This window comes from Saprolegnia parasitica, assembly GCF_000151545.1.
Source record: "Saprolegnia parasitica CBS 223.65 unplaced genomic scaffold supercont2.74, whole genome shotgun sequence".
In the NCBI taxonomy this organism is placed as follows: domain Eukaryota; phylum Oomycota; class Saprolegniomycetes; order Saprolegniales; family Saprolegniaceae; genus Saprolegnia; species Saprolegnia parasitica.
Window position 1 is genome coordinate 1 of NW_012156468.1, and position 25917 is coordinate 25917.

At 56.5% G+C, this 25917-nt stretch overlaps 9 protein-coding genes across 9 annotated transcripts; 7 read left to right on the plus strand and 2 right to left on the minus strand.

Annotated features, from left to right (window-relative positions):
* Nucleotides 1-1096: 1096 nt before the first annotated feature.
* SPRG_11540 (hypothetical protein) lies at nt 1097-4177 on the plus strand (the record flags this gene model as incomplete). The annotated part of the gene is made up of 15 exons (XM_012351065.1): nt 1097-1172; nt 1315-1864; nt 1910-1970; nt 2025-2188; nt 2236-2582; nt 2627-2730; nt 2780-2870; nt 2919-3029; nt 3092-3175; nt 3228-3381; nt 3428-3523; nt 3580-3695; nt 3745-3894; nt 3938-4003; nt 4055-4177. Exons 1-15 carry the CDS (start codon nt 1125-1127, stop codon nt 4175-4177), a joined length of 2265 nt encoding a protein of 754 aa, XP_012206455.1. The 5' UTR covers nt 1097-1124.
* Nucleotides 4178-4378: 201 nt separating this feature from the next.
* SPRG_11541 (hypothetical protein) lies at nt 4379-4927 on the minus strand (the record flags this gene model as incomplete). Its single annotated transcript, XM_012351066.1, has 1 exon — nt 4379-4927. One exon carries the CDS (start codon nt 4925-4927, stop codon nt 4379-4381), a length of 549 nt encoding a protein of 182 aa, XP_012206456.1.
* Nucleotides 4928-6475: 1548 nt separating this feature from the next.
* On the plus strand, nt 6476-7565 carry SPRG_11542 (hypothetical protein). The gene is made up of 3 exons (XM_012351067.1): nt 6476-6592; nt 6637-7271; nt 7320-7565. Exons 1-3 carry the CDS (start codon nt 6574-6576, stop codon nt 7491-7493), a joined length of 828 nt encoding a protein of 275 aa, XP_012206457.1. The 5' UTR covers nt 6476-6573; the 3' UTR covers nt 7494-7565.
* Nucleotides 7566-9215: 1650 nt separating this feature from the next.
* On the plus strand, nt 9216-10411 carry SPRG_11543 (hypothetical protein; the record flags this gene model as incomplete). The annotated part of the gene is made up of 3 exons (XM_012351068.1): nt 9216-9272; nt 9320-9733; nt 9789-10411. The coding sequence occupies exons 1-3, from the start codon at nt 9239-9241 to the stop codon at nt 10409-10411; spliced, it is 1071 nt and encodes a 356-aa protein (XP_012206458.1). The 5' UTR covers nt 9216-9238.
* A 3324-nt stretch (nt 10412-13735) lies between these two features.
* Nucleotides 13736-14813, plus strand: SPRG_11544 (hypothetical protein). The gene has a single exon (XM_012351069.1). It carries the CDS (start codon nt 13777-13779, stop codon nt 14755-14757), a length of 981 nt encoding a protein of 326 aa, XP_012206459.1. The 5' UTR covers nt 13736-13776; the 3' UTR covers nt 14758-14813.
* A 981-nt stretch (nt 14814-15794) lies between these two features.
* SPRG_11545 (hypothetical protein) lies at nt 15795-16912 on the plus strand. The gene has a single exon (XM_012351070.1). It carries the CDS (start codon nt 15878-15880, stop codon nt 16832-16834), a length of 957 nt encoding a protein of 318 aa, XP_012206460.1. The 5' UTR covers nt 15795-15877; the 3' UTR covers nt 16835-16912.
* A 446-nt stretch (nt 16913-17358) lies between these two features.
* SPRG_11546 (hypothetical protein) lies at nt 17359-17597 on the minus strand (the record flags this gene model as incomplete). Its single annotated transcript, XM_012351071.1, has 2 exons — nt 17359-17418; nt 17472-17597. 2 exons carry the CDS (start codon nt 17595-17597, stop codon nt 17359-17361), a joined length of 186 nt encoding a protein of 61 aa, XP_012206461.1.
* A 778-nt stretch (nt 17598-18375) lies between these two features.
* On the plus strand, nt 18376-18954 carry SPRG_11547 (hypothetical protein; the record flags this gene model as incomplete). The annotated part of the gene is made up of 1 exon (XM_012351072.1): nt 18376-18954. The coding sequence occupies exon 1, from the start codon at nt 18400-18402 to the stop codon at nt 18952-18954; it is 555 nt and encodes a 184-aa protein (XP_012206462.1). The 5' UTR covers nt 18376-18399.
* Nucleotides 18955-20482: 1528 nt separating this feature from the next.
* Nucleotides 20483-20994, plus strand: SPRG_11548 (hypothetical protein). Its single transcript, XM_012351073.1, has one exon. The coding sequence runs from the start codon at nt 20510-20512 to the stop codon at nt 20900-20902; it is 393 nt and encodes a 130-aa protein (XP_012206463.1). The 5' UTR covers nt 20483-20509; the 3' UTR covers nt 20903-20994.
* Nucleotides 20995-25917: the final 4923 nt, after the last annotated feature.

A 25917-nucleotide genomic window follows, 5' to 3' on the forward strand; every position in this document is an offset into this window, starting at 1 on the left:
TCAGACGCCTCGGCTACCGCCTCCAAAAACAGAGTCGGCCAGCCGTTCGGTTTCCTAGCCGACAACGTCGCCGTGTTGTCCTTCTCGTCCATCCGAGTCACGGGAATACTACCTCAGATCCCGGTGCCGGCGCGTACGGTCGAAGCGTGGGTCTGCAGTTGTCGCATCAATATCGGTACGTGTCATTTCCACGGCCATAATCACCGTACTACGGATAGCACTAGAAGATCCCACGCCGCCTATCAACTCGTGTCGACACCTCGTCACACGCCATTATTCTAGACATCGAGTTGCATCTTGCAGCACGGTTCCAATGAGTCATAGGCTATGAGTCATGGGCGATGTCCTCGCAGCTGTGCGGGTCGTGTCCACCCCAGCAGGTGGGCGACTCGATGCCATGCGTCTCACGCCACGTATTAATACGCGCAACAACATTTCGGTGTCTTTTGGACTAGACGAGTTGCAGGATTGAGGCAACAGCCAATCCACTTGGAGCATGCTCCAGAGAAGAGGGTCTGAAATACGATATGGAGGACACAGAAAGCATCATCATGGCTGTCTAGCACTCCCGACGCCACGCGTGATGATGCTGCTCAGAAGTGCCCTTGGTACAGCGTGCACACAACATGGTTTCTTCATGGAAGGACCGGGATCTACAGTATTGAAGCCTCCAGTTGGCAGAATACTTTCAAACGTCGCCACGTCGACCGACGGCAGCAAGTTGGTCCACAGCGATGCCATCGTTGTGCAAAATGTCGCAGCAAGGTCCGTGGGCTGAACGACAATTTTATATTTTCGCGACCCGGCCACGATACGACGATATACTAATAGTACTGCCAAGCACGGCATATTGCTGTACCTTTTTTCTTGTCTATTGCAGCCTTAGGTCTCTCGAAGCGAGTTGACGAGGCCAGGAATGGAAGCTACCGGTACCAGTACGACGTTGCCGCCACAAGCTGACTCCATTGTGCATGTCGGATTGGCTCAAAAGAAAATGTTTCCACCAATCCACACCATTTGAAATGTGGTATTTTAGCGAATCAAAACTGTTTCTTGGCAACGTTTTGACCAATCAACGCGCTACCAACGGCGCATATCTTCTTTGTCCGTCAACCGCACACGCGATGGCGACCTACAACATTGCGCGCTCCCTTCAGGGCCATGGCGGCGCGGTACGTCCATCCTCCGCCCGTGGACATGGTCCATGGCGACCCAGATGACCTGGTTCCTGGGGACCAGGAGCTCCATGAGGATCCTGCCCATGTCCGGCGCTGCGTCTGGATAGGAAGCATTACCATATTGCATGCTGCGTAGATCCGCGCGATCTGCCAGGTCGACGACGTGCTTGTGACAGGCTCCATGGACGCGGCCGCGTACGTCTGGTCGCCTTCCTCGTCGATCGAGCAGTCGATCTTTGACCACAACCACTGGGTCACGGCGCTCACAACGCTTCCATCGACGCATGCCACGCGCCTCGGCGGCCACGGCTTTGTCTCGGGTAGCATGGACACCAACATTCGTGTCTACCTCAAGTCGACCGGCAGCGGCTTTTCGTGCGCGATCGTGCTCAAGGGCCATACGAGCGGGGTCATCTCCCTGGCGTGGCTCGCGTCCGAGGTGCTTCTCTCGGGCAGTTGGGATGGCACCTGCCGCGGCTGGGACCTCGCGACGCAGACATGCACGTTCGTCTTGCCCAACCACGAGAACGGCGTGTGCGTCCTTGGCCTCGAGAACGGCTCGATCGTCACGGGCTCGACGGGCCGCCAAGAGGGCAACCAAGTCGTCGACGCGCTTCTCCGCGTGTGGCAGCCGTCCGCGTCCGGCAGCGACTACACGCTCGCATCGACGCTCAAGGACCATCAAGGTACATCGATACATTGCAGGTGCAGGTGCGCATACGAATATGTAGGTCCTATTCGCCAGCTTGTACCTGTCCCCGACATTGGCTTTGCCTCGTGCTCTAACGACGGGTGCGTTCTTGCGTAGCTCGTCTTTCTGTTTTATAGAAATCTCTCTTTTTGTAGGAGCGTCAAGCTGTGGACGTCGGGCGGCGACGTCGTCATGAGCTGCAGCCACCCGCTCAACCACGAAGGCAAGCCAGGGTTTGTGCTTGGACTGGCATACCTTGCGCAGAGCCGCCAGCTCGTCTCGGCGAGCGAAGACTGCACAGCGTGCGTCTGGGCGCTCGGTACTCGACAGAGAGATGGACGGTATCGTGACACGTGGTGTGTGTAGACGGCTCGCTGCTGCAGACGATTGCGCATCCGCAAGGTCTGTGGTGCGTCACGGCGCTGAGCGGCACGGACTTTGCAACCGGCGGCGACGACAAGATTGCCCGCATCTTTAGCACGTCAGCGACCATGGAGTCGTCGGCAACCGAGATCCTCGCCCTCCAAGAGCAAGTCGAAAATGCGGCGAAATCGCGCCAGCACGGTCCGAGCGCCGTCGAAATTGAGAAGCTGCCCGACTATTTCCAGCGCGCGTCGCGGACGGGGCCGTCGGACGGCTTTATCCAAATGTTCCGAAAGGGCACATCGGCGTGGGCATGCCAGTGGAGCGGTCCGTCACGGACGTGGCTCGATGTACTGCGTTTTTTGTGGTATCCGGGACTGATGCCATCCTTTAGATTGGCGAGGTCACGGGCACGGGTTCGGGTGGCGTCGTCGACGGCGAGTCGTTTGATCTTGTGATTCCAGTCGAGATTGAAACACCCAACGGCCTCCAAAAGCTGTACCTGCTGGTGGTCTAGTTTGATGGCGCTGAGCGCCGAATTGGGTAGGCAAATCGGGTACAACCAAGGGCAGAACCCGTTCCAGGTCGCCCAAGCGTTTATCGACAAGCATTTCTTGCAGCAAGGCTACCTCAAGGAGGTACGTTTTCATGTTCATTGTCGCGCAGACTCGTATCTGCTCGAGTAGATTGCTGATTTTATCACGGCGCAGTCGGGCAGCTACCAGGCGCCAGTGCTTGGCTCGGCTGCGCCTCCACCGACCACCCCCGCGGCTTTTGCATCGACGTACTTTCCTGTCGTACGCTCTTGACGCGTCCTGTGTCGCTACCGTGTTGCTACAATGTGGTGTTTGTTGCGTAGAAGTCGTACAGTTCGTTTGACTCGACCAAGGTGGCCAAATTGCACTCGACGGTCGTGCAGTTCAACGCAGCCGTGGCCCCGGCGGTGCGTTATTCCATTTTGCTAGAATACAGAAACTCACTCAGCACGGTTGTAGGTAGCGCTCACGGAACCCGAGCTCGAGACGCTGGCGACGTTGCTTACAACGTTGACGCAGACGTCGTACTACCACTCGAGCCAAATCTCGAGCACGCAAGTCGACGTGGCGCTCAAGATGGTCGAGCACTGGCCTGCCGCGCACGTGTTTCCCTGTACCCCTACACCTATCCATTTGGGTGCTTTTACATGGCCCCATAGCGCTGGACGTCTGCCGTCTCGTGGCCCTTCACCCTATCGGCGCAAGCGTTCTCAGCCGCAAGGCGCCATGGCTCCTGGAACGGTGTCTTGCCCTTGGTACACATGACCTATCTGTCAATGGCGCTTTGTTTACGATCGCCATGTCGGTGTAGGCGCCGACACGAGTGCGGCCGTGCCCAACCCCACGCGCATGTTGGCGTGGCGTGTGCTCTGCAACTACTGCGTGCACGCGTCGCTTCGGTCGACGCTGATGCAGTCGTCGGCGAACGTACATGCGCAGCTGTGTAATGTCGTGCGTGGTCTGAGTGACGTGGTAGGTCGAGACGGGTCTTGTGTCGGCGTGGTCGCTTGCCAGCGGCAACAAGACGCTGGCTGTCACGCTGGCCACGCTGGGTTTGAACCTCGCCGCGGCGGTGGCAGCCAAGGAGCGCGACGCGTCGGTGGCGCTAGCCTCGGTGCTCAGCACGGTATTTCGTTGACACGACAACAGGATCTCAGGCGTCTTGCTAGATGGCGGCGACTGACGCCCTCGACGACGACACGTTTGGCCGCCTTCTCCTCGCCACTGCGACACTGGTATCACGTCGACGCATGACCACGCGCGAATCTGATTGTTTTGTGGCGTAGGGCTCGGTCGCGCCGCAATTGTGGCCGTCGTTGCCATCTGCGGCGACCTTGCGCCCCCGGGCGTCCACCACGCCGTCGCTTCTCGCGATTCTCGACGATCTCGCGGCCGGGTCGCGCGCGTAAAGCGCCTTGGCGATCCGACTGCGTAACTACGATGCTCGTTTGCATGTGTGTGCGTGTGTATGCTGCTGGGATTGATCCCATGCCCATTTGATGTGAGTGCGCTGAGCTCGTTGGTCCCACATGACACAGGACGACTGCATTTTGTCAAGCACGCCACGGACCACAAACGATATTGTATTCTGGACGGACAAGAAGAGACACTCACTTGAAGAGGCAGTCGCCCGCGCCACCGAGCGCCTTCTGGACGACGCGACGGGCAAACGGAATGTACGACAGCGAGTACCAGATTGCGGCGAGGAACTGCAGCAACACAAAGAGGAGGACGAGGACGACCTTGGCGGCCTTGCGCATCTTGGAGAACGCCACGAGCAGCGTCAGCACAATCAAGCCCAGGTACATGGCGGTCGCGATCCACCGGTGCTTTTGGAACATGGTGGCCACTTGGCGACTCGGGCCGACGAGGAAGATGGTCGAGAGCAGGCCGCAGAGCGACCCGAACGAGTACATGACGCCAAACCCGACCAAGTTGGCGGTCAGCAGAAAGACAAGCGAGAAGAGCGAGCACGCGGCGCCAACGACCAAGACAGCGCCAAACGCATACAGTCGGTTCTCGTACGACATGCTGGGGCAGCCCGCCTTGACGTTGTCGTCGATCTCGTCATCGCTGGACGAACTAGTAGTGGTCGTCGCCGCGGTCGTTGTGGGCAGCTCTGCGCGGGGCGTGCTCTTGGAGAAGAAGAAGCCGGCCATGAGGATGGATTCTAAGAAATGAGAAATAAGCAATGCTCGTCCAGTCCGCAGTGTCTTGCGACAGGCCATGACGCGAGGTGACGGTGACATTCACTCACCATCCGCTCGCAACTACATGTAATAAATTCGCGTTGGACCAGCGCGGAGCCGTGCAAATGCCAAGACAACTCATCGTAAAAACTCGCCGCGCTGCACTCGGCCCACAAGTCGTCCGTTCGTGCCCTCTGGTCGATCTTACGCACTTGCGTTGGGTGTAATTGTCTTTGGCTCGAACGCAACAACCGTATCGTCCGCTCGACGCTGACGCACCTTCTCGCTGCCGCGCTCGCGATCCAGGGTCGAAGACTGCACGACCGGCACTTGGCTCGTCGCGCCTTGGTGCCATCTCTTGACGCGTCGCTGGCCGCTCTCCGCGACGACCCTTGGTGTGCACGGTACCTGGTCCCTCGCACAATCTCGACTCGCGACCACTAACGCTCTTCGCTGAAGCACCGGCCACGCCTCACGAGCGCATTAGAAAGTCCACCATATCTTATACTAGTAATTGCATGTACCGGTAATGTAAGCTTAACTCACAGTCAGTTCAACAACAACACAGTGCTGTATTGTGCAAACGACACCGAATTCCCAAGACAACTCATCGTATCAAACAAGAACATTATTCACGGTGAGAGGGAGGTTCAAGGCACCCGCGACAACGCACGTGACGGCAAGAAGGCGCACCAAGTCGTTCCGGTTTGCTTCATGTCTGGAGGCATACAAACGAGCTGCAGCGATCGCAGCCTGCTAGTAGGGCTGATCGAGGCAGAGAAGCACAGTCGCTGACTTTGCCATTTCAAAGTGCAATGTTGGTTGCGGCGTGAGCAACTGCAGTAGTAGAGGACTACGGAATTAGTGGTCCATCTCGAGGACACTGGTAGACAAGAGGACCCAGCATCGAACGCTGTGGATATCTGCCATGCGCCCATCAGGAAGCAACGGCATGCTCCAACAGGATCCTCCTGCCATATCAAGATGAGCCGTCATTGCGACTCATATCTGGGCCGCCAAGCACGTGTACTGTTCGTCGATAAGGCGTAGAATAGTTGCAGATTACATGTTGACCATGAACAAAGGTTCTACTCGACTCTATCCGTAGGCTACCAGCTCCGAGCTCTCCCAGCTCCTTTGAGTCGCGTGCAAATAGGTGGCTGATCATAAATTTTCAAGCCAACATATTTGTTGCTTTAGGGATACCGTATATGTATCTTACGCGACAGCATTAGCGTGCTAGTCGACTTCCTCACCTCTCGTGCCGAGAAAATCTCTCTTGTATTGTCGCTGCCGATTCGTCTCGGCTCGCGACGCGCCATCAAGCCCATGTTTAGTTAGTCGATCGCGATCGACTAACACACAAAGCGGTCCCTCTGCACCGTTGTATCCAGCGCCGACTTCGAAAATCGTCTAATTTGGGCTTGTCCTACTGGCTTGGACACGCTTCGAACTTCGCTTTCCGGATAGCCTGCGGCACTGCATCGTCTTGCGGTTTGTATGAAATGTGCTGGTAAAGAGCCGACGAGGACCCGAAGTTCGAAGCGGCACCGGTGTTTCGAGCGAGCTCCTCTTGCAGGTTGTAATCCCACCGCAGCATACGCCAAGTCGCCGCCATGAAGAACACCGTCGTGAGTACGTCTACCTCGGCGTCGCCGCCGTCTCATGCTCGCATGTAGCTGTCTTCTTCAGCCTCGCGTCGCTCGCCTGCTGCGCGTTTGCGCTTATGTACCCGGCGTGGTTCCAGCAAAAGTACGCCAGCGCGAACGCGACCGTCGAGGTCTACCAAGGCTTTGGCCTCTTTGCCTTTTACTCGACGAACGCGCTCCAGACGCCGTTCTACGCGTCAGCGACGACGCTCAAGTACGCCGACTTTTGCGCGGCGAACGCGGCCGGGAAGCCGTCGCCCAATTGGATGCTCGGCAACGGCAACGCGATCGCCGAGATTGTGTGTGGCTCGGCCATGACCGCGCTGCAGTACGTCATGGGCTTCGCGACAGGTATTGCCGGCCTCGCGCTCCTCGGCGCGATCGCTGCCACGTACAACCCGTCGACGGGCCTCGCCGAGCGCACGGTCTCGGGCGGCACCTTTCTCGCGTCGCTGCTGCTGCTCACGTCGCTCATCCTCTGGGCGCTGCAGATCCAGCAAAAGATGTACAACGTCGACGTGATCAACTCGGCGTACCTCGAATGCAATGCGGGTGTGACCAACTGGAGCTGCTGGTTCTACGGCTACAGCTTTTGGACGGCGATCGGAAGCGTCGTTGGCATGCTCATCACCATGTACACGAGCTCGGCCGGCCGCGCGGAAAAGGTACTCGACGAAGGAGCCTCGGATGTTCATGCTTGTGCGATGCAATAGATCCGCCACTTCCGCAACGAGTACGAGCAGGACCTAGCGATCGCGCTCCAACAGTCCCTCGAAGCCGCCCAAAACAACGCGTCATCGCCGCGCACGATGCAGCAAGCGGGCTACGCCGGCGGCCACTACCAGCAGCAGCACTCGCAAGGCCACGTGGCGCCGTCGCGTGTGTAAACGCGCTTGCGTTCGATCTCTGTCGTCGCCTTCTTTCTTCCTCCATTGCCATAAAATATTAGTTTTAGTCCACTCCGCCGCTTTGGAAAGCGCTCCAAGGTGGTCGAGAGAGCGAGCGCATGATGGAAGCACCGCCACCGACCATGTACCGTAGTACAGGCGACGGAAGGGCCTATGTGGGTGGTGGTGGGGGTCATCGCGAAGGAACGCGGGCTGCGACGTGCAGTCAGGCGATCTGTGATACGTCCAACACGGCACATCGTCGTCGGCGCTCGTTCCTTGAAAACGGCCGCCGGAGATTTGCGCGGGTTCGAGTACCGTTGTGCGCGCGATATCATTGGTGCTGATTCCGCGCCAAACTCGGAGACGTGGCAGCCTCTCGTGTCGGTACGCTGAGCGCCGCCGAACATGCGCTCGATATTGGTCGAGATCTCGCAACTGATGCGCCTGCGACGCGAGCTTGTACTGTAGAGTCGTATTCGATCTGCACAAGTGTGCGAGTGAGAGTACGGCGGCGTGGGCCTTTAGCCAAGCGCTGTCAACGATTCCCAACGGCCAGCGCGGAGGCGTCTCGGTCATTTCCGGTTGGTAGAAAGGGCGTGGCCATGAACTCGGTGTAGCCCACCAGTTAGAGTTACTACATAATACCAGTCGGCAGTCGGCAGTCGGAAGTGGACCTGCGGACTGTACGATCAACAGGGTGCGTGCAACGCCTTAGCCGAGTTGATCGGTCCGCTGTCGCAATTTGCGGCCCTCGCTCGTGCATATCATTGGTAAAAAAAGGTCCAAACCATAGTAAAGCTCGACGGCGCAAGCGATGACAATATGTACATTTTTAGAGAGCGTGACGACACACGAAGCTTTCCTATAATAGCAGAGTTGTACGTATCATTAGAGCACATGCGGCGTCTGCTGCCATCCATCGCGTGTGCTGTCGCGCGTTCGTGCCCCTGGCTTGATTCGATCGAACGTGGCAAGCGAGGCGAGATTGCGTGTTTTCTTTTAAATATATGCCCAACTGTATACCTGCGCGTTGTTTTTAATGATGCGAGACCACCGCGTCAACAATTCAGCGAGCGCCCACCTTGCCCGCGCCGTGTTTAAAACATTAAAAAACACAAAAAGCGGTTGCCAACACAAAGAGCCTGCATGACAAATGGCCTCGCTTCAAGAACTTCAAAACAATGCCGTTATCACTACCGTGGCGCAGGTTCGAGGTGGACGTCGCCAGAGCAGAAGCGCCGACACTGGCACAGTGCACGCCTGCTTGGTGACCTTGGTGGCGGATGGGCCAACGCAGCGGCGGTGGCACCGAACGATTGCACTATCGACATCGTTGGCGCCATCGGCACCACCTCGGGATCGGTATCCAGCGGGTGTTGGTTGACTTGGAGACGTAGAGGACGTGTATGGTACAACACAGTTGATGGCTCCTGCACGCTACTACCTACAGTGACTAATACCACGACCTGCCACCACCGTCCGACGTCGCTGGCCTCGTGGCCGCCAAGTTCTTATAGACAGCTGCCGTTTAGCACTTGATGGGCAACGCCACTCGAGAGTCCTTCCTTCGCGGGCATGTATGGGATAGCGGCTTGAGTTGGCTTGTCGCCAGCGTCGTGTTTTAAACACATAGCCGACCACGTGGTTGTTACGAGTATGTATAATACATGCCCGTATGCCAATAAGAAACGGAGCTTCGTGACAAACCATATTGGGACTTGCGCCAGGACCGCCGAAGCCGCATGCGTCCGGGCTCGCTCAAGAACACCGTGCTGAGTACGACGCCGTTCTTCTGTCTCGGAGGCTCATGCATCCTCGTGTAGCGGTCTTCTTCTCGCTCATGTCGATGGGCTGCTGTACCTTCTCGATGATCTACCCCGCGTGGTTCATGCAAAAGTACAAGGAGACGACGCCGGACGTCTTCCAGGGCTTTGGCATTTTCGCCTTTCACTCGACGGGGGTGCTCCAAACCCCCTTCTTCGCGTCCGCAACGACGCTCGAGTACTCGGACTTTTGCGCCAACCAAAAGGCTGGCGTGCAGGCCCCGAATTGGATGCTCGGCGGCGCGCCGCAGCTCCAAGTCATTCTCTGCGGCATGCCGATCAAGGGCATCCAGTACGTCATCATGTTCGCCGTCGTCTTTGCGACCATCTCGCTCCTCGCGTCAATTGCAGCCACGTTCCAGCCGCAAGCCGGCTGGGCCGAGCGCATCGTATCGTCAGCGACGCTCGCGGCCTGTACGACTTTGCCGTTCGAGTTTGCACTTGCTGATATCTTGTTCCAATGTTGTAGCATGCCTTTTGCTCGCGGCTCTGATTTGCTGGGCGCTCCAGATCCAGCAAAAGATGCTGCAGATCGACGTGCTCTCGTCCGGGTACCAGGCGTGCAAGAGCGTCAAGGGCGACGGCTCCAAGTGGAGCTGCTGGTTCTACGGCTACAGTTTCTGGGCCGCGATCGGCGGCGTCTGCGGCATGCTCTGCACCATGTATGCGAGCTCGGCCGGCCGCGCGGAGAAGATTCGCCACTTCCGTAACCTGTACGAGCAAGACCTCGCCATCGCCATGCAGGCGTCGGCGGGCCAAACGCCGGGCACGACCACGAGTGCCTACACAGCGCCGCAGTCGGAGAAGCCTATCGTCCAGCCGTCCGCGCAAAACCACCCGGGCTTTGCGCCGTCCGAGCCGCACGCCAACTCGATCTCGTCCTACGAGCCTGGGTTCCAGCCGTACGGCCAAGCGCCGCCGCCAAACAACACGGGCCCCTACGCGGCCACCTCTGGCTACGGCGCTCAACCAGCGTACGGAAACGCGTACAACACCAATGCATATGGCCAGTCCCACACCAATGGTGCATACCAACAGCCCGTCCAACCCGTTGTTGGAGGCAGTGGTTATGTCCGAGGTGGCATTGTCTAGATCGACGAAATATGACGAGTAGATATATTATTATCTTATAAACATGAAACATTGTGTACACAAGTTGGTAGGAGATGCAACAGACAAGTCGTGCACGCCACCAAGTCCTATAATACGCCGACGCACCAATTTTTGGTCTTTTCCAGAGACGCGATTACAATTTGATGTATCTTCCTGTTGAGGCACGGATGTCCATGGCTCTGAATGGGACAGATTCGATGCATTTTGAGCTGCCCATGCAATCTACCAGGGATCGCATCACAGCAGCGAGCGGAACATGTACAACATACAACGCTCCATCGTACCAACGACAAAAGATCAACCGGCTCACTGCCCGTCTACACCGTGAGCGATGCGCTTGTGGTGCGAGATCGAGCTCATCGTCGACGCCAGGGACGAGTGCGCGCGAGTCCCATGCATTCAGAAACTATAGGCTTGCTTGTTCGTGCTCTTGTGCCCAGTTGATGTCGTCGACTCGCCATGGCTGCCCGTCGAGGTCCACATAGACATAAGAGAGGCGGAAGTGCCCGATACCATTGTGTGCGTCCTGTTGTTGTTGAACTAAGTTATATTACATGCAATTATAAAGATAGGGTGGACTTTCTAATGCGCTCGTGAGGCTTGACCGGTGCTTCAGCGAGGAGCGTTAGTGCTCGTGATGCGGGATCGTGCGAGGGACCAGATAGCGTGCACACCAAGGGTCGTCGCGTAGAGCAGCCAGCGACGCGTCAAGAGATGGCACCACAGCGCGACGAGCCAAGTGCCGGATGTGCAGTCGTGCGATAGTAGCTCCCTGGATCGCGAGCGCGGCAGCGAGAAGTTGCGTCAGCGTCGAGTGGAAGACACGGTTGTTGCGAGACAATTACACCAGACGCAAGCTCGTAAGATCGGCCAGAGGACACGAACGGACGACCTGTGGGCCGAGTGCGGCGCGGCGACAGCGTCGTAGAGAAAGCCAGCGACCGAGCAAATTGCTCCGCAGCGGTGCAAAAGCGCGCCAGATCGCGCGGGCATATGACAGCCCACCAAAAGATGGTCGTACGTTTCGCGGGCTGGCGCATCGCAGAGAAGACAGTGTAGCGTGCGTCCTGTGGCACAGGTCTCCGCCGACATGTTCCACCGCACTTTCCTCGTAGTTGCGTTGCAGAGCCGGATTCGCACAGAGTCGATGCTAGCGTTCGCCTTGGAAAGAGATGGCCGAGCAACGTCGCCACAGGTGCTACACGCTTGTAGCTCGACGCTCTATGCTAGCGATGGAGTCCCACGTTGGTATGCCATCAGCCACGACGAAGCGCTCGTTCGGGAACTGCAGCGATCAAGGGTGTAGCCGGATCAAATGGCCACGCGACGCTTCTCCTTCTGTGAGAGCATCCTCACGTCACGCAACGCTTCTCTCCCATCGGCATCCTCTTAGCATGTACTACATGGTAATGGCACCAAGCGGAAAGAGCGAGCAGACAGAGAGCGTGGCGCCACTAGCTGGTATCGCATCGGCGCTCGGGACATTTCTGACTGCTCACCGTTTACTCGTACTCTGCAGAGCGCAACGGCATGAAGAAGAGGGCCTCGATTTTCTGGGGGCGACAGGTCTATACACAAACCAAGTGGTCGTGGCCGTCCCAGCGCCAAAGGCCACGCTGTTACACGTCTGGTCGGTTTGCAATCGCAACAACTTGAAGGGTTGAAGTTGAAGAAGCGCAGCAGCCTGTGGTCGTTCGTTGTACTTGATTTTGTCGCGCCGTCCCAAGGACGGAGCAGGTACTGGACAGAATCTGCTTATCTCAGACTAGTCGTCGTTTGGGGCGAGCGAATCACTTCAGCATTATCCACGGTCAGTTCGACGGAAATGCGTCGACTGTCCCAGGCACACTCTGTGCAGCTTCAAGGTCGCATAAAAGAACGCGATGCCAAGGGCACGCAGGGTTAGGTCGGCTGCGTCTAGTCCGCGACGCTCCGACTAAAACGGCGACGATGTAGAAGAAGAATCGAGTCGACCGTCTACGAGAGCGGATCGGTTTGTTGGGTCCCATGGCGTGCAGACTGGCGCGCTGGTTTAATCCCTTGGAGTGGATACTTTTTGAGTGGATACGTTAGAGTGGATACGATACCAAGCGGCTCAGATGTACGTACATCGTCTGCGTGTACAAATGCAGCATGGTTTGCAACGCTATTAGTCATCAATCTGCATGGCCTCGGGTCGCGGTGGCGCGCCCCGACTGCTTTATCCACGGTGGCAACGTGTTTGGATACACAGTGGAGTCTCGCCGCATACACAAATTGAGTACATGACGATAGAGTGTTCACCAGACCTGCGTTATCCTGCGATGCCCACACACGCCATGACGACCTTGTAGGACCACTAACTACCGGTACGTACAGTGCCATTCGGCAATAGTGTGCAGAGCCCGAGCGCGTTGGCTTTTTGTTGATGGCCCCGACGGGCTCGGACGAGGTCTCGGAGGCGACTGGTGCGACGACAAGAGGACAAAAGGACAAATGAAGGTACCCAAGTCGAGAAACAAAAAACGAGTAGTAGCGTACAGTGCATCAAACGAGCACATCGTGATGGTGACAAGCGATTGCTATACACAAGGTGGCGGCACATCGGGTCGCCGGCGATTGCTCGACAGAAATGGCGCCGGCGCAACCAAAACACATCCGCAATCCTTGGAGATTGCTCGACAGTTTGCAACTTGAAGGCGACACAGTGGAATTACAATTGGTTTTGGAACGCGACTTGTGGGTGGATGTACCCAGCCTGGTTTGAACGCGCGGCTCTACGCCTACTGTCCCAAGGCCCGATCGCAGTCGTGTTCGCGGTCATTGGTGGAGCGAGGGGGGCGACAAGAGTTCCCTTGGGCGGTGCAAGGAACCATGGCGCCTCTCGCTTCTGAGCATTGATTTATTCCACTTCGCATGCACTCTTCACTACAAAGATACTTGTGTGTAGACACCTCGTTTTATGCATACAAACACAAAGTTGTTATCATGCATTTTGAGGGAGGAGATCCCACGGTGCGCCGACCAACCCCGAGCCCTCTCCCGTGCGCCGGGCGCGTTAAACACGTTCCACGCGTGTCTACAGCAGATTAACCTCGTGGTGGGTGCAATTAACGCGTGCAAAGGAAGGCCGCGGGGGACTTCAAGGGGGACAGTGGGTACCCACATGTCGCGCTTATCGCTGTCACGGCACACTCCGCATCTCTTTGCCAAACGAAAGGTGCTGGGTGCGCGTGCCACGCCTGCTGCAACAAACCACGCAACATGATTTGCGTCCACTTGGTTTGTGTTTTTTTGGTTTTTGGTGGCGTTCTAGCGCTCACTTTTCAATTTGCCTTCTGCATCATCACCAGCAGTCCAGTAGCATGAACGACGTGCATCTCGGCGTCGGCTTTGCCCTCATTGCGTACCTCCTCTGGGGGTTCCAGCCCATCTACTGGAAGCAGCTCCTCGACGTCAACTCGTATGAGCTCATTCTCCACCGCGTGGTCTGGTCGTACCCGATCCTCCTCGTCTTCCTCGCGCTCAACGGCGAGCTCAAGACGTACTGGACCGCGATTACAACGTGGCGCACGTACAAGGTCTACTCAGTCTCGGCGCTTCTCCTCGGCATCAATTTTTTCTTTTCGCTGTGGGCCGTCAACGCCGGCCACATTTTGCAAATGAGCCTCGGGTACTTTGTGAACCCGCTTTTTAGCGTCCTCCTTGGCGTCGTCTTCCTCAAGGAGCGCCTCCCGATGCTCCAATGGGTCGCGATCGGTATCGCGACGGTCGGTGTCGTCATCGTCACGATTGGCTACGGCGAGTTTCCGTGGATTGCGCTCACGATTGCGGCGGTGTTTGGCTTTTATGGCCTCGTCCAGAAGAAGGCGCCGCTCTCCGGTCTCGTCGGGTGCTCGGTCGAGCTTCTCCTGCTCTTTGTCCCGTGCTTGATCGCGCTTCTCGTGCTGGAAGGCCGCGGCACGGGCGTATTTGGCCACTCGGACGCGTCGACCAACTGGCTCATCTTTGGCTGTGGCGCGGCGACGATTCTGCCGCAAATCGCCTTTGTGTCGTGCCTCAAGTACATTACGCTCTCGCTCCTTGGCATCGTCCAGTTTGTCGGCCCCACGATCCAGACGCTTGTCGGCGTCTTCATGTACGACGAAGACTTTGGCTCGATGAAGCTCGCCGGCTTTATCTGCGTGTGGATCTCGCTCGTCATTTTCACGGTTGACGGGCTCCGTGCCAAGGCGCCCGAGCCGATCGTGGACGACGCCAAGGTCAGCGACAGCTGCGAAGACGGCACGAGCTCCGACAACAACTCCAAGGCCGAGTACCGCGGGATCGTCGACGCCCGCGTCTAAGCGTGTCGACAGTTAGTTTATTATGTCTAGTCAATAGAAATATAGTTTTGTGCAAATCATGTATCGAGTCGATGCGGTTCAAGATCGCGCCACCGTGTCGCACGCAGGTGCATATCCTGGGTGCGACGGGTTCATCCTGGAACTCCTTCGTCCACGCGTTGTGGATAACGTGAAGAGTATGTGGTGGCAGCCATTGCCGCATACCGCTGCGATGACTCAATCGAGAAAGGCTGTGTCATCGTCGCGCATGCAATGAAATGCGGTAGTGGCGCCATCCGGGTGCTGTGGTGCGCCGTGGGAAACCGGTGCACCGGTAGTTACAACCGACCTCGATGAGAATACACTATCGGTTCATAGTCGATTAGACAGCAATCGAGACGGGCATCTATTGCATCCTTGCATGCACAGAGAGGTCCGGCCGCTAAGAACTTAGTTTCGTCCACCGAGAGGTCTACTACGTGTATATCCAGCGGTCGAGGGATGTTTGTTTGCGTCAAACGCGGTTCCATCCCGAGACGACGTCGAGACACGCCGCAAGCCGTTGAGAGCGACACCTCCAGGAGCACCAGTGAAGCTGAAAACCAATCGCTCGAAGAAATGCTGAAACTGTAGCTGTCTTGGTTTCTCGAAGCCACTGGGAGCCGCTGGGTGGCATGGAACTCCAAGCAGAAATCGACGGCCATGACGTGGCCCATTTCCGAGGTGGCAGAGGTGGCACTCCGTGGGACAAAGCGTCGCAGCTACCTATGTCAGTGATATAATACAAATCAAATATGCACATTTATGTAATAACTGAGATACAAAAATGGATTTGTTCTATCGACTATACCACAATATGCATTTCAATCGTCGACCTAAAGTGCAAATGGACGGGACGCGGCGATCCATATGACGCGTCGAAACGCTCGCGGGTTGCCACGTTGTAGAGCGTTAAAGTAGCGCATGGACGTTAAAGTCCACTCGAGGCTTTTTAACCTATTGAACGCACATGGAACAAACTCGCTTTTTCGAAAAACTGTTGCATGCTTCAAAATTATCCGCGGGAACCGGGTGAAGTTCATGTCGCGCCTGCCTTTCTACCGGCACCACGGCTTCACGCGCACAATTCGACTCGTGCAACATGAGTGACGTGCGGACTGGCGTCGGCTTTGCCGTCTTGGCGTACCTCCTCTGGGGCTTCCAGCCCATCTACTGGAAGCAGCTCCTCGCGATCGACTCGTACCAGCTAGTCTTGCACCGCGTGGTCTGGTCGTTTCCGGTGCTCGTGCTCTTCCTCATTGCCACGGGGCAGTTCCGCGCGTGGCTCACCGCCGCGTGCACGCTCAAGACGTACAAAATCTACTCGATCTCGGCGCTCCTCCTCGGCGCCAACTTTTTTCTCTCGCTCTATGCCGTCAACTCGGGCCAGATCCTCCAAATGAGCCTCGGGTACTTCATCAACCCACTCTTCAGCGTCGTGCTCGGCGTCATCTTCCTCAAGGAGCGGCTTCCAGTGCTGCAGTGGGTCGCAGTTGGCATTGCTGCCGTCGGCGTCCTCATTGTCACTATTGGATACGGTAAATTCCCTTGGATCTCGTTCTCGCTCGCCGCCGTCTTTGGCGTCTATGGCCTCGTGCAAAAGAAGGCACCGCTCAACGGCCTTCAAGGCGTCTCGATCGAGCTCATGCTTCTCTCGGTGCCGTGCATCATCATCCTCATCGTCCTCAATGAAGAAGGGTCCGGCGCCTTCGGTCACTCGGGCGCCAAGCTCAATTGGCTCATGGTCGGCTGCGGCCTCGCAACAATCTTGCCGCAGCTCTGCTTCACGACAGCGCTCCAGACGATTCCGCTGACGATTCTGGGCATCGTCCAGTTCATTGGCCCGTCCATCCAGACGATTGTCGGCGCGCTTATTTACGATGAAGATTTCTCGATCACCAAGGCCGCAGGCTTTGGCTGCGTCTGGGTTGCGCTCATTCTGTTCACGTACGCAGGCCTCCGAGCGCGCGCCGCGGCCAAGTCAGTGCCAACTGTCGATGTCCAAGACAACCAAGCGGCAACGACCGACTACCACGGCGCCAACGACACGAGAGTGTAGACACTCTGTACCATCATATAAACCGTAAACTAATATGCTAGTATTCAACGTTATGTGTGGCATCTTGGTGCCGAGATCCCATCCGTCGAGTTTTCTCCTTGCAAGTTGAAAGGCGATGCGTCAAATCCCAAATTACACTCCGGTAGAAAAAACAGTGCACCCCAACCTCTCCTCGGTGCACCCCATAATCGCGCCCAACGTCACGCGCTGTGGAAGAATGCTTGATTTCACGTTGTAGACTCCCGTCTCCACTTCTTCGCAAACACTGTCGCCTCTTCTTCTTTCATCTTTCGTGGGTACCACATTTTTTTGGTACGGTAGCTGCATCGCAGTTTGAATCGTGATCTATACCAGAGAGAACGGCCCTCCACTATGAACGTGCTCTCTCGTTCGGGGACGTATAAGGGCTTAACATGCCAAGTGTGTTATATTAGCCCGACTGTCATAACGACCACGCACAGTGTGGTGCAATTTCTTGCATTACCCAACCCCTGCTTCGATCCTTGCAAGGATTCGGTGGCCTACTACTCGAGCAGTCGGGCTTCTTTGAGACCCGTGGCCAAGTTGATTCGAATCCACAAGCCCTACGCAGGCACAATGCATCACGGCCATGCGCATTGACAAAGCGCGAATGCACCCCAGGTAACTGCTGGCCTTCCTCGATCGTCTTCCACTCATTCGTTGGCTCAAAGAGGTTGATGGCGGCCGGAGCCTTGGCGCGACCCGCCGGAGCCGCGGACGCCTCATCGTTGGACACGAGCATGAGCGCCGAACCCATCGACGGGCTGCGCAACCGCGCTCCATCGACCGCGCATGCGACAGCGGCGACAAGCATCAACGTCGTCCGCATTGTCCGATGTTGTTGGATCTTTTTTCACTTTGCCTTTTGGCATCTGAGCACCGTATTGGCTGCCAATGATTGGCTGCTATTCTTTCCCGTCGCCTCTCGATACCTAAATGTATCCTCCAGCATTCCTAAATCGTACAATTATAGCTATGGACATGTATTAATACGTGGCGCGAGCTCCTAGCGCCTCGCGCCAAGTTTGATGTCTTGTCCGTACGGGGCATCCAATCGCGTCCTCGTTGGCTCGTTAGTGTGACGCCCGGTCCTTTGTATGCATCCAACGACACAAGCCATCGACATCGTGGACCGATCCAACTCGGTCGTCGTGGCCAGCGACCTCCTGCCGTGCACCTGATTTCCCAACCGCGCGCTGGGAAGAGCCTTGTTCATCGACGCGTCGGACGAGATCGTCACGCATTTTCCAATAGCGAGGCACCGTTTACTCCGGCCTCCTGGTTCGGTCCCACATCTCACGGCTATCGAGTCGTTGAAGCGGCTTCCGCCTCTTCCTGGCCCTCCAAGTGCGCCTGCACTGACGGCAGTCGTACGTCCAGCACAGATATGACTGACGCGCATGAACACGTTTCTACAGCAAGCGTGTCGGGATGCGCTCTCAACCCGAATGAACGTCCTTCTATCCGGTTGATGGGCTGTCCGGATACACATGTCCCGACTGCGGTCTTTCACACAATATTGGGTGACGAAAAACCAGGCAGCGATGGTCCTCCTCCGATTCTACCTTGCGCTCGCGACGTGGGCGACGGCCGCCGTCCTTGGCCAGCACCCCGAGTTCCACGCAGCGTGCGCTAGCAACAAGGTCGAAGTCGTCGCCGGGCTTCTTAAGACGAACCCTGAAGTTCTCAACGAAGTCGGGCCCGAGGGCGGGCAGACGTGCCTCATGCGCGCGTGCCTCTTTGGCTCGGTCGATGTCGTCAAGCTTCTCTTGACGTACCCGGGCATTGATATCATGAAGGGCGAGAAGGATGGGTACACGCCGATGCACGGCGCCGCGTACCAAGGCCGCCCGGCGGTCGCCAAGCTGCTCTTGGAGCACGGCTTGAGCCCGACCGAGCTGCACAAGGACGGCTTTGCGCCGTTCCATCGCGCGGCGTGGGGCGGCCAGCGCCGCCACACCGAGACGGTCCGCGTCTTCCTCGAGGCAGGTGTGCCACGCGACTTGAAGACAGCGGACGGGCTCACGGCGGTCGAGATCACAGAAAATTACTACACGCGCCGCATGCTCCAGAACCTCCAGCCGATCGACGAGCTCTAGCCGATACGAATACCGTATCGAAGATGTTTCGAAAGAAGCTTGTGGATGCTACTCGTTGCTTGTTGTTTCTTCGAGTACAGGGTACCCTCGACGTGGGCGGATTGACACCGCGTCCAACAGCAAGACTGCATACAAAGTGCAAAGTCGCCAAGGTGCCACATTTCGCCGCGATCCTCGTCTGAGTTGGCGCGACGGAGCGTCGCAGCTACCACTCCCAGCCGCCGCCACCCACACACTGAGTACCCGCGGCAGCTACCTCGTTCGAAAAAGTGCCCCACTCGCGCGCGGCGGCTCAGATGCCCTCGACGGCTTCTAGTGTGGCTTCCCGGCTAAATTTTCGACCGTATCAGGTCACGGCTGCGTGCACCACCCATGGACATCGCTGGCATCTGCGCACGCTGTCTCGTGATCGCACAAGCTGGAAGTTAAGATGGCCCACAACACGACGGCGACGACGCGGTGTCGGTGCACGCTTCTTCTGGCGCCAAGGAAACGGCCGCTGGCGGCTCGAGCTACTCGAGCGTGGGATCATTTGCGTGCGTGGTGGGCTCGCCTTCCGTTTTCTTGGGACCTGTGGTTGCCGCGCTTTCGCTGGCCACGGATGATGTGGCATGTTCGCTTCAACTTCTGCACGTGGCCAATCCATGGTACCTGTGCCCAAATCGCGCCGGAAAGTGGAAGGATCTTTCTTCGTGTCGCACTCAGCTGCTTGAAACCTGAAGTTTCCGGCACGGATCGGCCCATCCTCTGCTTGGCCCGCGTTGCTACTGCTTGCTGTTCGGGCCTCGATGTTTGAACTTGGAAAAAACAGCCTGCAAGACGACGATGCGGAGGTTGATCGAGAAGGCGCCAACGACAACGCGGCTCCCATCGCAGCCTTCGATGCCTTCCCTGTCGCCTGCCATCTCGGCTGTGGCGCAGACACCTATTTTACCAGCAGCACGTGTCGCCAAGTCAGTCAATGGCTACATCCTGAAGTTTGGTCCAAGTCCCCCTCTCTGGTCATACCGTAGGGTGTATCACGCGTCACTTGGATCTTTGTTTCTTCGTTCTCTTGACACACGGGTCAAGTCGCTTTGTCCCATGTGACACGGCCCAGGATTTTTGGAGTGCTTGAAAAATTAGGCGCGGCCGCGCTCGGCCATGCCCCATCGTCGTGCGTCCAGCGCTTCTCTCAATGCTACGGCGTTCTAGCCCTTCGATCGCTCTCGTCGAAGCGCCTCTATCGTAATGGCGTGTGCAACTTTACATTTCATAAGCCCCTTGCCGCCAATGGCGTCGACGTCGCGGGGCCGAAACCATCTGCTTGCAGCCTGCGTGGATCGTCCTTTTTTGAAACGCTCAATTCATCATACAAACCGCAAGTGACACGGGCATAAAAACACGATGGCCGAGGGATGGGTACCGTGTACATTGTAGGAAGTACGCGCGCTGGCCCCAGGGCTTGATCCAACCCTTCGTTGCCGGGCAAACTTCTGGACGCAACTGCTACGGTCTTGACACCGTCGGCGTCTCACTTCAGTTTTCACCCGCGACCCCAAAACCCAAAACAACCATGACCTCGGAGACCCGCAAGCGCAACCGAGCCGCGGCTGACCGCAAGTACTATGAGAAGAACCGCCAAAAGGTCCTTGCGCGTCAGAAGGAGTACTATGCGCGCCACCGCGAGGCCGAGCTCCTCCAAGCCCGGCGCTACTACGAGTCGCACAAAGACAACGTGCTCGCGCTCAACAAGGAGTACCGCCAGCGCCACAAAGAGCGCGAGCTCGCGCAGGCCAAGCAGTATTATGTCCACCACCGCGAGAAAGTCCTCGCGCGCAAGAAGGAGTACCTTGCCGCGCATCGCGAGAAGATCAACCAGCGCCGGCGCGAGCTCCGTCTTCTCAAACAAGCCAAGGCGTCGCCGGTCGTGTCCAAAATGTCACTCGCGTTTCTTCTGAGCCCATAAGCTCATACAAGCCGCCCGTAGTAGTAGACCCATCTGTAGTGTAGTTATCGCGCCGCTTGCGGCCGATTATCCTTAATAAGTTAAATCACCGCCTTTCTCTTTCTGAATTGCATGATGAACGTGCTATGAACGTGCTTCGGGACAAGAGGTGTGGCTACTTGAATATCTCGTGTCCCTTGGGCGCACGTGATCGATCCGAGCAGAACGACCACTGTGTCACCATCTCGCCCTCCTTCCTCGTCTTGCGACATCGAAGAGGCCGTTGCGGCCCGTTGACGCCTTGCATGACGACATTGACAAAGCGAGCGCACCGCCTTTGAACGGCCCAACAAAAGAAGCTGCTTCTCATTGCGCCTCCACTTGGAACGTTGAACGACCGAACAAAAGAAGCGTCTTTTCAACGCGACTCGACTCGAGTTTGCATCAAAATGTGTCCACTGGGTTCGCAGACTGGCCACAAGCGCGCTTAAACCCGTGACCGGTCTCAGCGCGGCACTGCCACCGGCTCGGTAGGCTCGTCCGAGAACGCTTCTGGTATGCCCCAAGGAGGATTCGTAGCCTGCTTCGCGAGCCGACGCGATTCCTGTCTGCTGGGGCGTGAAACATACTTACAAAAGAAAAGACCTGTCTGCGCGCCCTCGTGCATCGAGGAAGCAAGGTACGGAGCCCAACACATCCCCCATCCCATCCCATAGCCGCAAGAGACGCACAACCAGCACAACATACACGATGCGTTCAAGTTGCACCGTCTGCCTGTCTGCGAGCAGCACCGGACAACGCCAAGCACTGCATCGTAGGGTAATAGTAATCAGCGATGGCTCGTAACGGTCCTTCGTCGCCAGTACTTCATGGAGCCGCAGCGTACTGGCAGACAGATCTGGGGCTTGGAAGACCGAGCCCTATCAGATGGTGTCCAATCATATGGCTCAATTGACACGGCACGAATCATGGAACGGGAACGTCGTCGCCAGAAGAAGAGAAAGTCCTGGCGTCAGGAGTCAGGCGGTTCGAAGGCGTACATGCACAGCAGAGATGGCAGAAGGACGCTGCCAGTGCGAGGCTTCAATAATGTGTTGGTAACGTAGGGACGGCGGCCATTCGTGTGCGGGACGAGTCGCAGCTGCGGCCCATCCAAAAGAAATCCCCATCGGTTTGACGGTTTGCAATCCATCACCTGCAGTGCTAGTATGTTCTTGTTTGTATTGTTATCGTCTTTGAGGGTATGAGGACCGGCAACGAGAGCAGAAAGCTCGCCTACGGTATGGACGTCGTGACTCGCCCTGGTATCAACGTGACTCGCTCTGACATGGGTCGCTGCACCGGTAACTGGTTGTGTAACTGGCATTTCGTCGATAGCACTTCATCCACTACGGTACGAGCGCGTCCCACTGCGTCATCGCCGAATGCATCGCAGGTAGTTGTACGACTATGGATGCTGGGCACCGAAATACAACCAACTCGCGTCAGTCCTGAGCCTCAACAACACTCGTCTTTGTACCATCGCTCAAGCTTGAAGATATCTACTGACGCAGCTCTCGAGCAAGTGGCACACACCCACGGTAACCACACGATGCTACAAATCAAAGAAATCGATAGCAAGGCAGATGGCAGCACAGAATCGGCACAAGTCCACGAGATCTCGGACGCCGTTGAAGCATCAAACACCCTTTCGACTCGAATCGGGCCGATGCTCTTGAGGCGCAAGGCTAGGCTTTGCGTAGTGTCGTCGTGTTGGCAGGAATGGCTGCGCTCTCTGCTTCGACTCCCTCTTTCTACTCGTTCTCACGTTGTCAACGTCGTCAAGTGCACGCAGCCTTCGTTCAGAAGCCGCCTGTACTGCTTGAAAAGAACTCGTTCGCTCGATATGTAGCGTCACAGTCGCAGCGCCTTCATCCGGATCCGGATAAAGATTGGGTTTGTAGCGATCTTTCGCTGCATGGCGATCCTGAAGAGCCACAGTTTCCCGCCAATGGCGCAACGAGGTCACTCGTCACGAAAACTGTCGACGCGCACACCATCCGTCTAGTCACAGTACTGATGTGAGCATTTAGGAGAAGCCTTCAAGCAGAGCATCGGATGCTCTGCTTGAAGGCTTCTGGGTGGATGCTGAGCATCCCCCCCGCCAATCCGTGCTTATATTTGCCTGCTGAAAAGCCCGAAGAAAGGACCGAACATCCAGTGCAAGTACTAGCAAACCCAGTGCGGACGGCTCATAATCGCGAGTGAAAATAGGAGCAGGGCGAGCACGCGGATCCAATAAAATCCTCGGCAGGCCTGGCAGAACACCATTGCTCAGCCAACGCACACGTATGGTGTGATGTGGCTACAACAGGATCTCGGCAACGTGGCCACCCCGTGCGTCAGTGACCATGCGATGACTGGGCGCCACCGACGACGCTGTGCAGCTACTAGTACATCGAAACAGGAGCTAGCAAATCTGGTAGAAGACGAGGTCCCTTTCCTCGTATGTACCGACTTCAAATCTGTAGTGATGCGTCGGGATTGTAGAGCTGCCGGTATGTAGTCAAATCAGGCAAAAGTGACCGATTCCAGGTATGGATGTAAACTGAATCCACGACCATCTTAATGTGCTATGGAGAGTAAATATAACCACTTTGACGTACCCTTACTTGCTGCTGCTTGGGTGGCGTTGCTATCGTGGAGTCCAAGGCATGAAAGATTCATCGGCATGCGTACGTGTCGCGCTTGGACAAGCTGCGCAGGGGAAGCTAGATGACTCGCATGCTAATGATGATAACTGGACAGGCGATGGCGCACGACGGTCATGAATAAGCTGCACAGGATAGACCGCTCGCTTGTGGGGCACAGACTGTTCTACTTCTACCTTAGAATTGCCCCTTTTCCATATCACGTCGCATCACCTTCAACTAATGCTCGTTGACAGCGATTTGCGACTTGGCAGCAACTCGGAGCAATTATTTCCGTTAGCTTCGTCACATGCCATGCAGCCTCGGTGCGACCATTGTATCGGCATGCATCCAGCCACGCGTTGTGTCCTTTGCTCGCAGTCAGTGCGTTGGTTTCATCGACTTGATCGAGGGCCATGATCACGCACTCGATGCAACCAGCATCAGCTTTTCAGCGCCAAGACTTGCTCATTCATGTTGCTAGCTGTACCCATTTCCGTGATCGATCCGCGCACTATTTGCGCGTCAAGAGCCCTGTCTAAATAGAGACCCTCGTCTGCTCCGTGTTGTGATTTTAGGCCGGAGCCCAAGGTGTGGTGGTCATGGACGACGTGACGTGCTAAGGCAGCCCGCTGCCCCCTTCACCGAATCTCCTGCCTCATGCGAAAGTTTTCGCTCCACCAGCGCCGAGCTAGAGGTGTTGAGTGAGCACCAATTGCGAGTGACCAACATGGAAAAACCCCGCTGTCGTCGCTTGCAAGAACGCCACCTCTCGATCCTTGAGGACTTGAGGAAGGCAGCTTGCGTGAGCAGGACGCGCCGCCGCCGAGCACTAAGCAATTAGTGCCTGCGCACGGCAAACCAAAGTTTCATGGCGCCCGCCAGCCGTTTTTGGGGGTGGGGCGGGATCGCTTACTCGTTAAAGGATGCATTCGGTTATAGCTACATATAATATTAGGCCTGTCGCGGCCTCTACTCCTCTACTTTTCTTCTGTTGTTCTTTGTGCGCTCGACCTTTCGTGCAAAAAACTTTCCGCTCCTCGGAATCCCACCGTCTCTGCATGGCGTGAAATTAGAAGAAAAATGCTTCGACTTGTGATCGCATGGGGACACTACTGGGGGCATGACGCCTTGCCGTTGAGGTGCTACAGGTTGCAACAAATCTTAGCGTGTCGTATGCAAACATCTAGACGTACGAGACAAGGGGATCAGATTGCTGCACATTGGTATAAAGTTGGAAGCTTGGGGCATCTATCGGCATCATACCGGCGAGCGTTAAACGCATGATCCTCACAGCACAAGTCAGATGCTTCTTGTGAGGACTGCACTCTGTGGGATAAATACGCGCTGCGTGAACTCAGTAGTGGGAGTCAGACGTGGTTGCTTTTCGCTTTTGCTTTCACTTTTTCTCTCTAACCGGATCCGGATAAATTTGAAAAGCAAAAGCAAAATGCATGTGCAAAAAGGGAGTCAGAGGTCAAAGCTGCTTTCAGCAGTATCCGGATTGGGCCATGTCATCCGCATAACGATGGGTGGCGGGCGTCATTTTGGACGGATGCGGCGCAGCACGCAATGCAGACAAGAACGACCTTACGCTCACGGAGGAGACGGAGTTTCTAAAGAGCATACAAGCGTACGGCATGCGCGCTGACTCTCTTGCTTCTGTCCCAGCGACCTAGACGTCGCCAGTGATAACTACGGCATTCGTACCGCGCCGCGCCCGAGCGAACGCCACTAGATCTCGCTGCCGGAGCGGCGTCGGCTCCTTGTCGCACTCCTTGTCCTCCATCGCGCACCACAACGCGATACCCTTGCTTGTGCTATGTACATGTACAAGCCTACGCAGGCAAGGAGTCTTATCTCGTGCACACGGCGTTGTCGTCGTCCGCGCCTCTGCTCGCACGCTCTCCATCGACCTGCAGCAAAACGTGAGGCTCACAGGCGTCGTAATATAAATCGATGCTATTTCTCATTATATTTCGTGAAAGCGCTTTTCGAAAGTGAAAGTACCTCCCGAGGTACTTTCACTTTTGAAAAGCAGCTTTTGCTTTTCAAATTTATCCGGATCCGGTTAGAGCGAAAAAGTAAAAGCAAAAGCGAAAAGCAACCACGTCTGACTCCCACTAGTGACAAGTAGTTGCCAATTCGTTGCCGAAGTCGCGAGGATGCGCAGAAGTTGCTGTGGGTGCCACGTCGCCAGTTGGCACCCGATTATCGGGAGAAATACGTGGCAAACGTAGGAAAGAGGTGGGACAGACAAGTCCACGCAGCATGATAGCTTCTCTCACCACGCGCTCATCGTGCGTCTCGCGTCCTCTGCGTTCTCTGCGTCATTGATATCGACAGCACTCTTCAGCACACAAAAAC

What these genes read in the sequence shown, in the direction of transcription:
- SPRG_11542 (XM_012351067.1), top strand. An exon ending in CGGCCGGCCGCGCGGAAAAG is followed by an intron (nt 7,272 to 7,319) that starts GTACTCGACGAA and finishes GCGATGCAATAG; the next exon opens with ATCCGCCACTTCCGCAACGA.
- SPRG_11544 (XM_012351069.1), top strand. Translation starts at nt 13,777, where the DNA reads ATGAACGACGTGCATCTCGGCGTCGGCTTTGCCCTCATTGCGTACCTC.
- SPRG_11545 (XM_012351070.1), top strand. Translation starts at nt 15,878, where the DNA reads ATGAGTGACGTGCGGACTGGCGTCGGCTTTGCCGTCTTGGCGTACCTC.
- SPRG_11548 (XM_012351073.1), top strand. Translation starts at nt 20,510, where the DNA reads ATGACCTCGGAGACCCGCAAGCGCAACCGAGCCGCGGCTGACCGCAAG.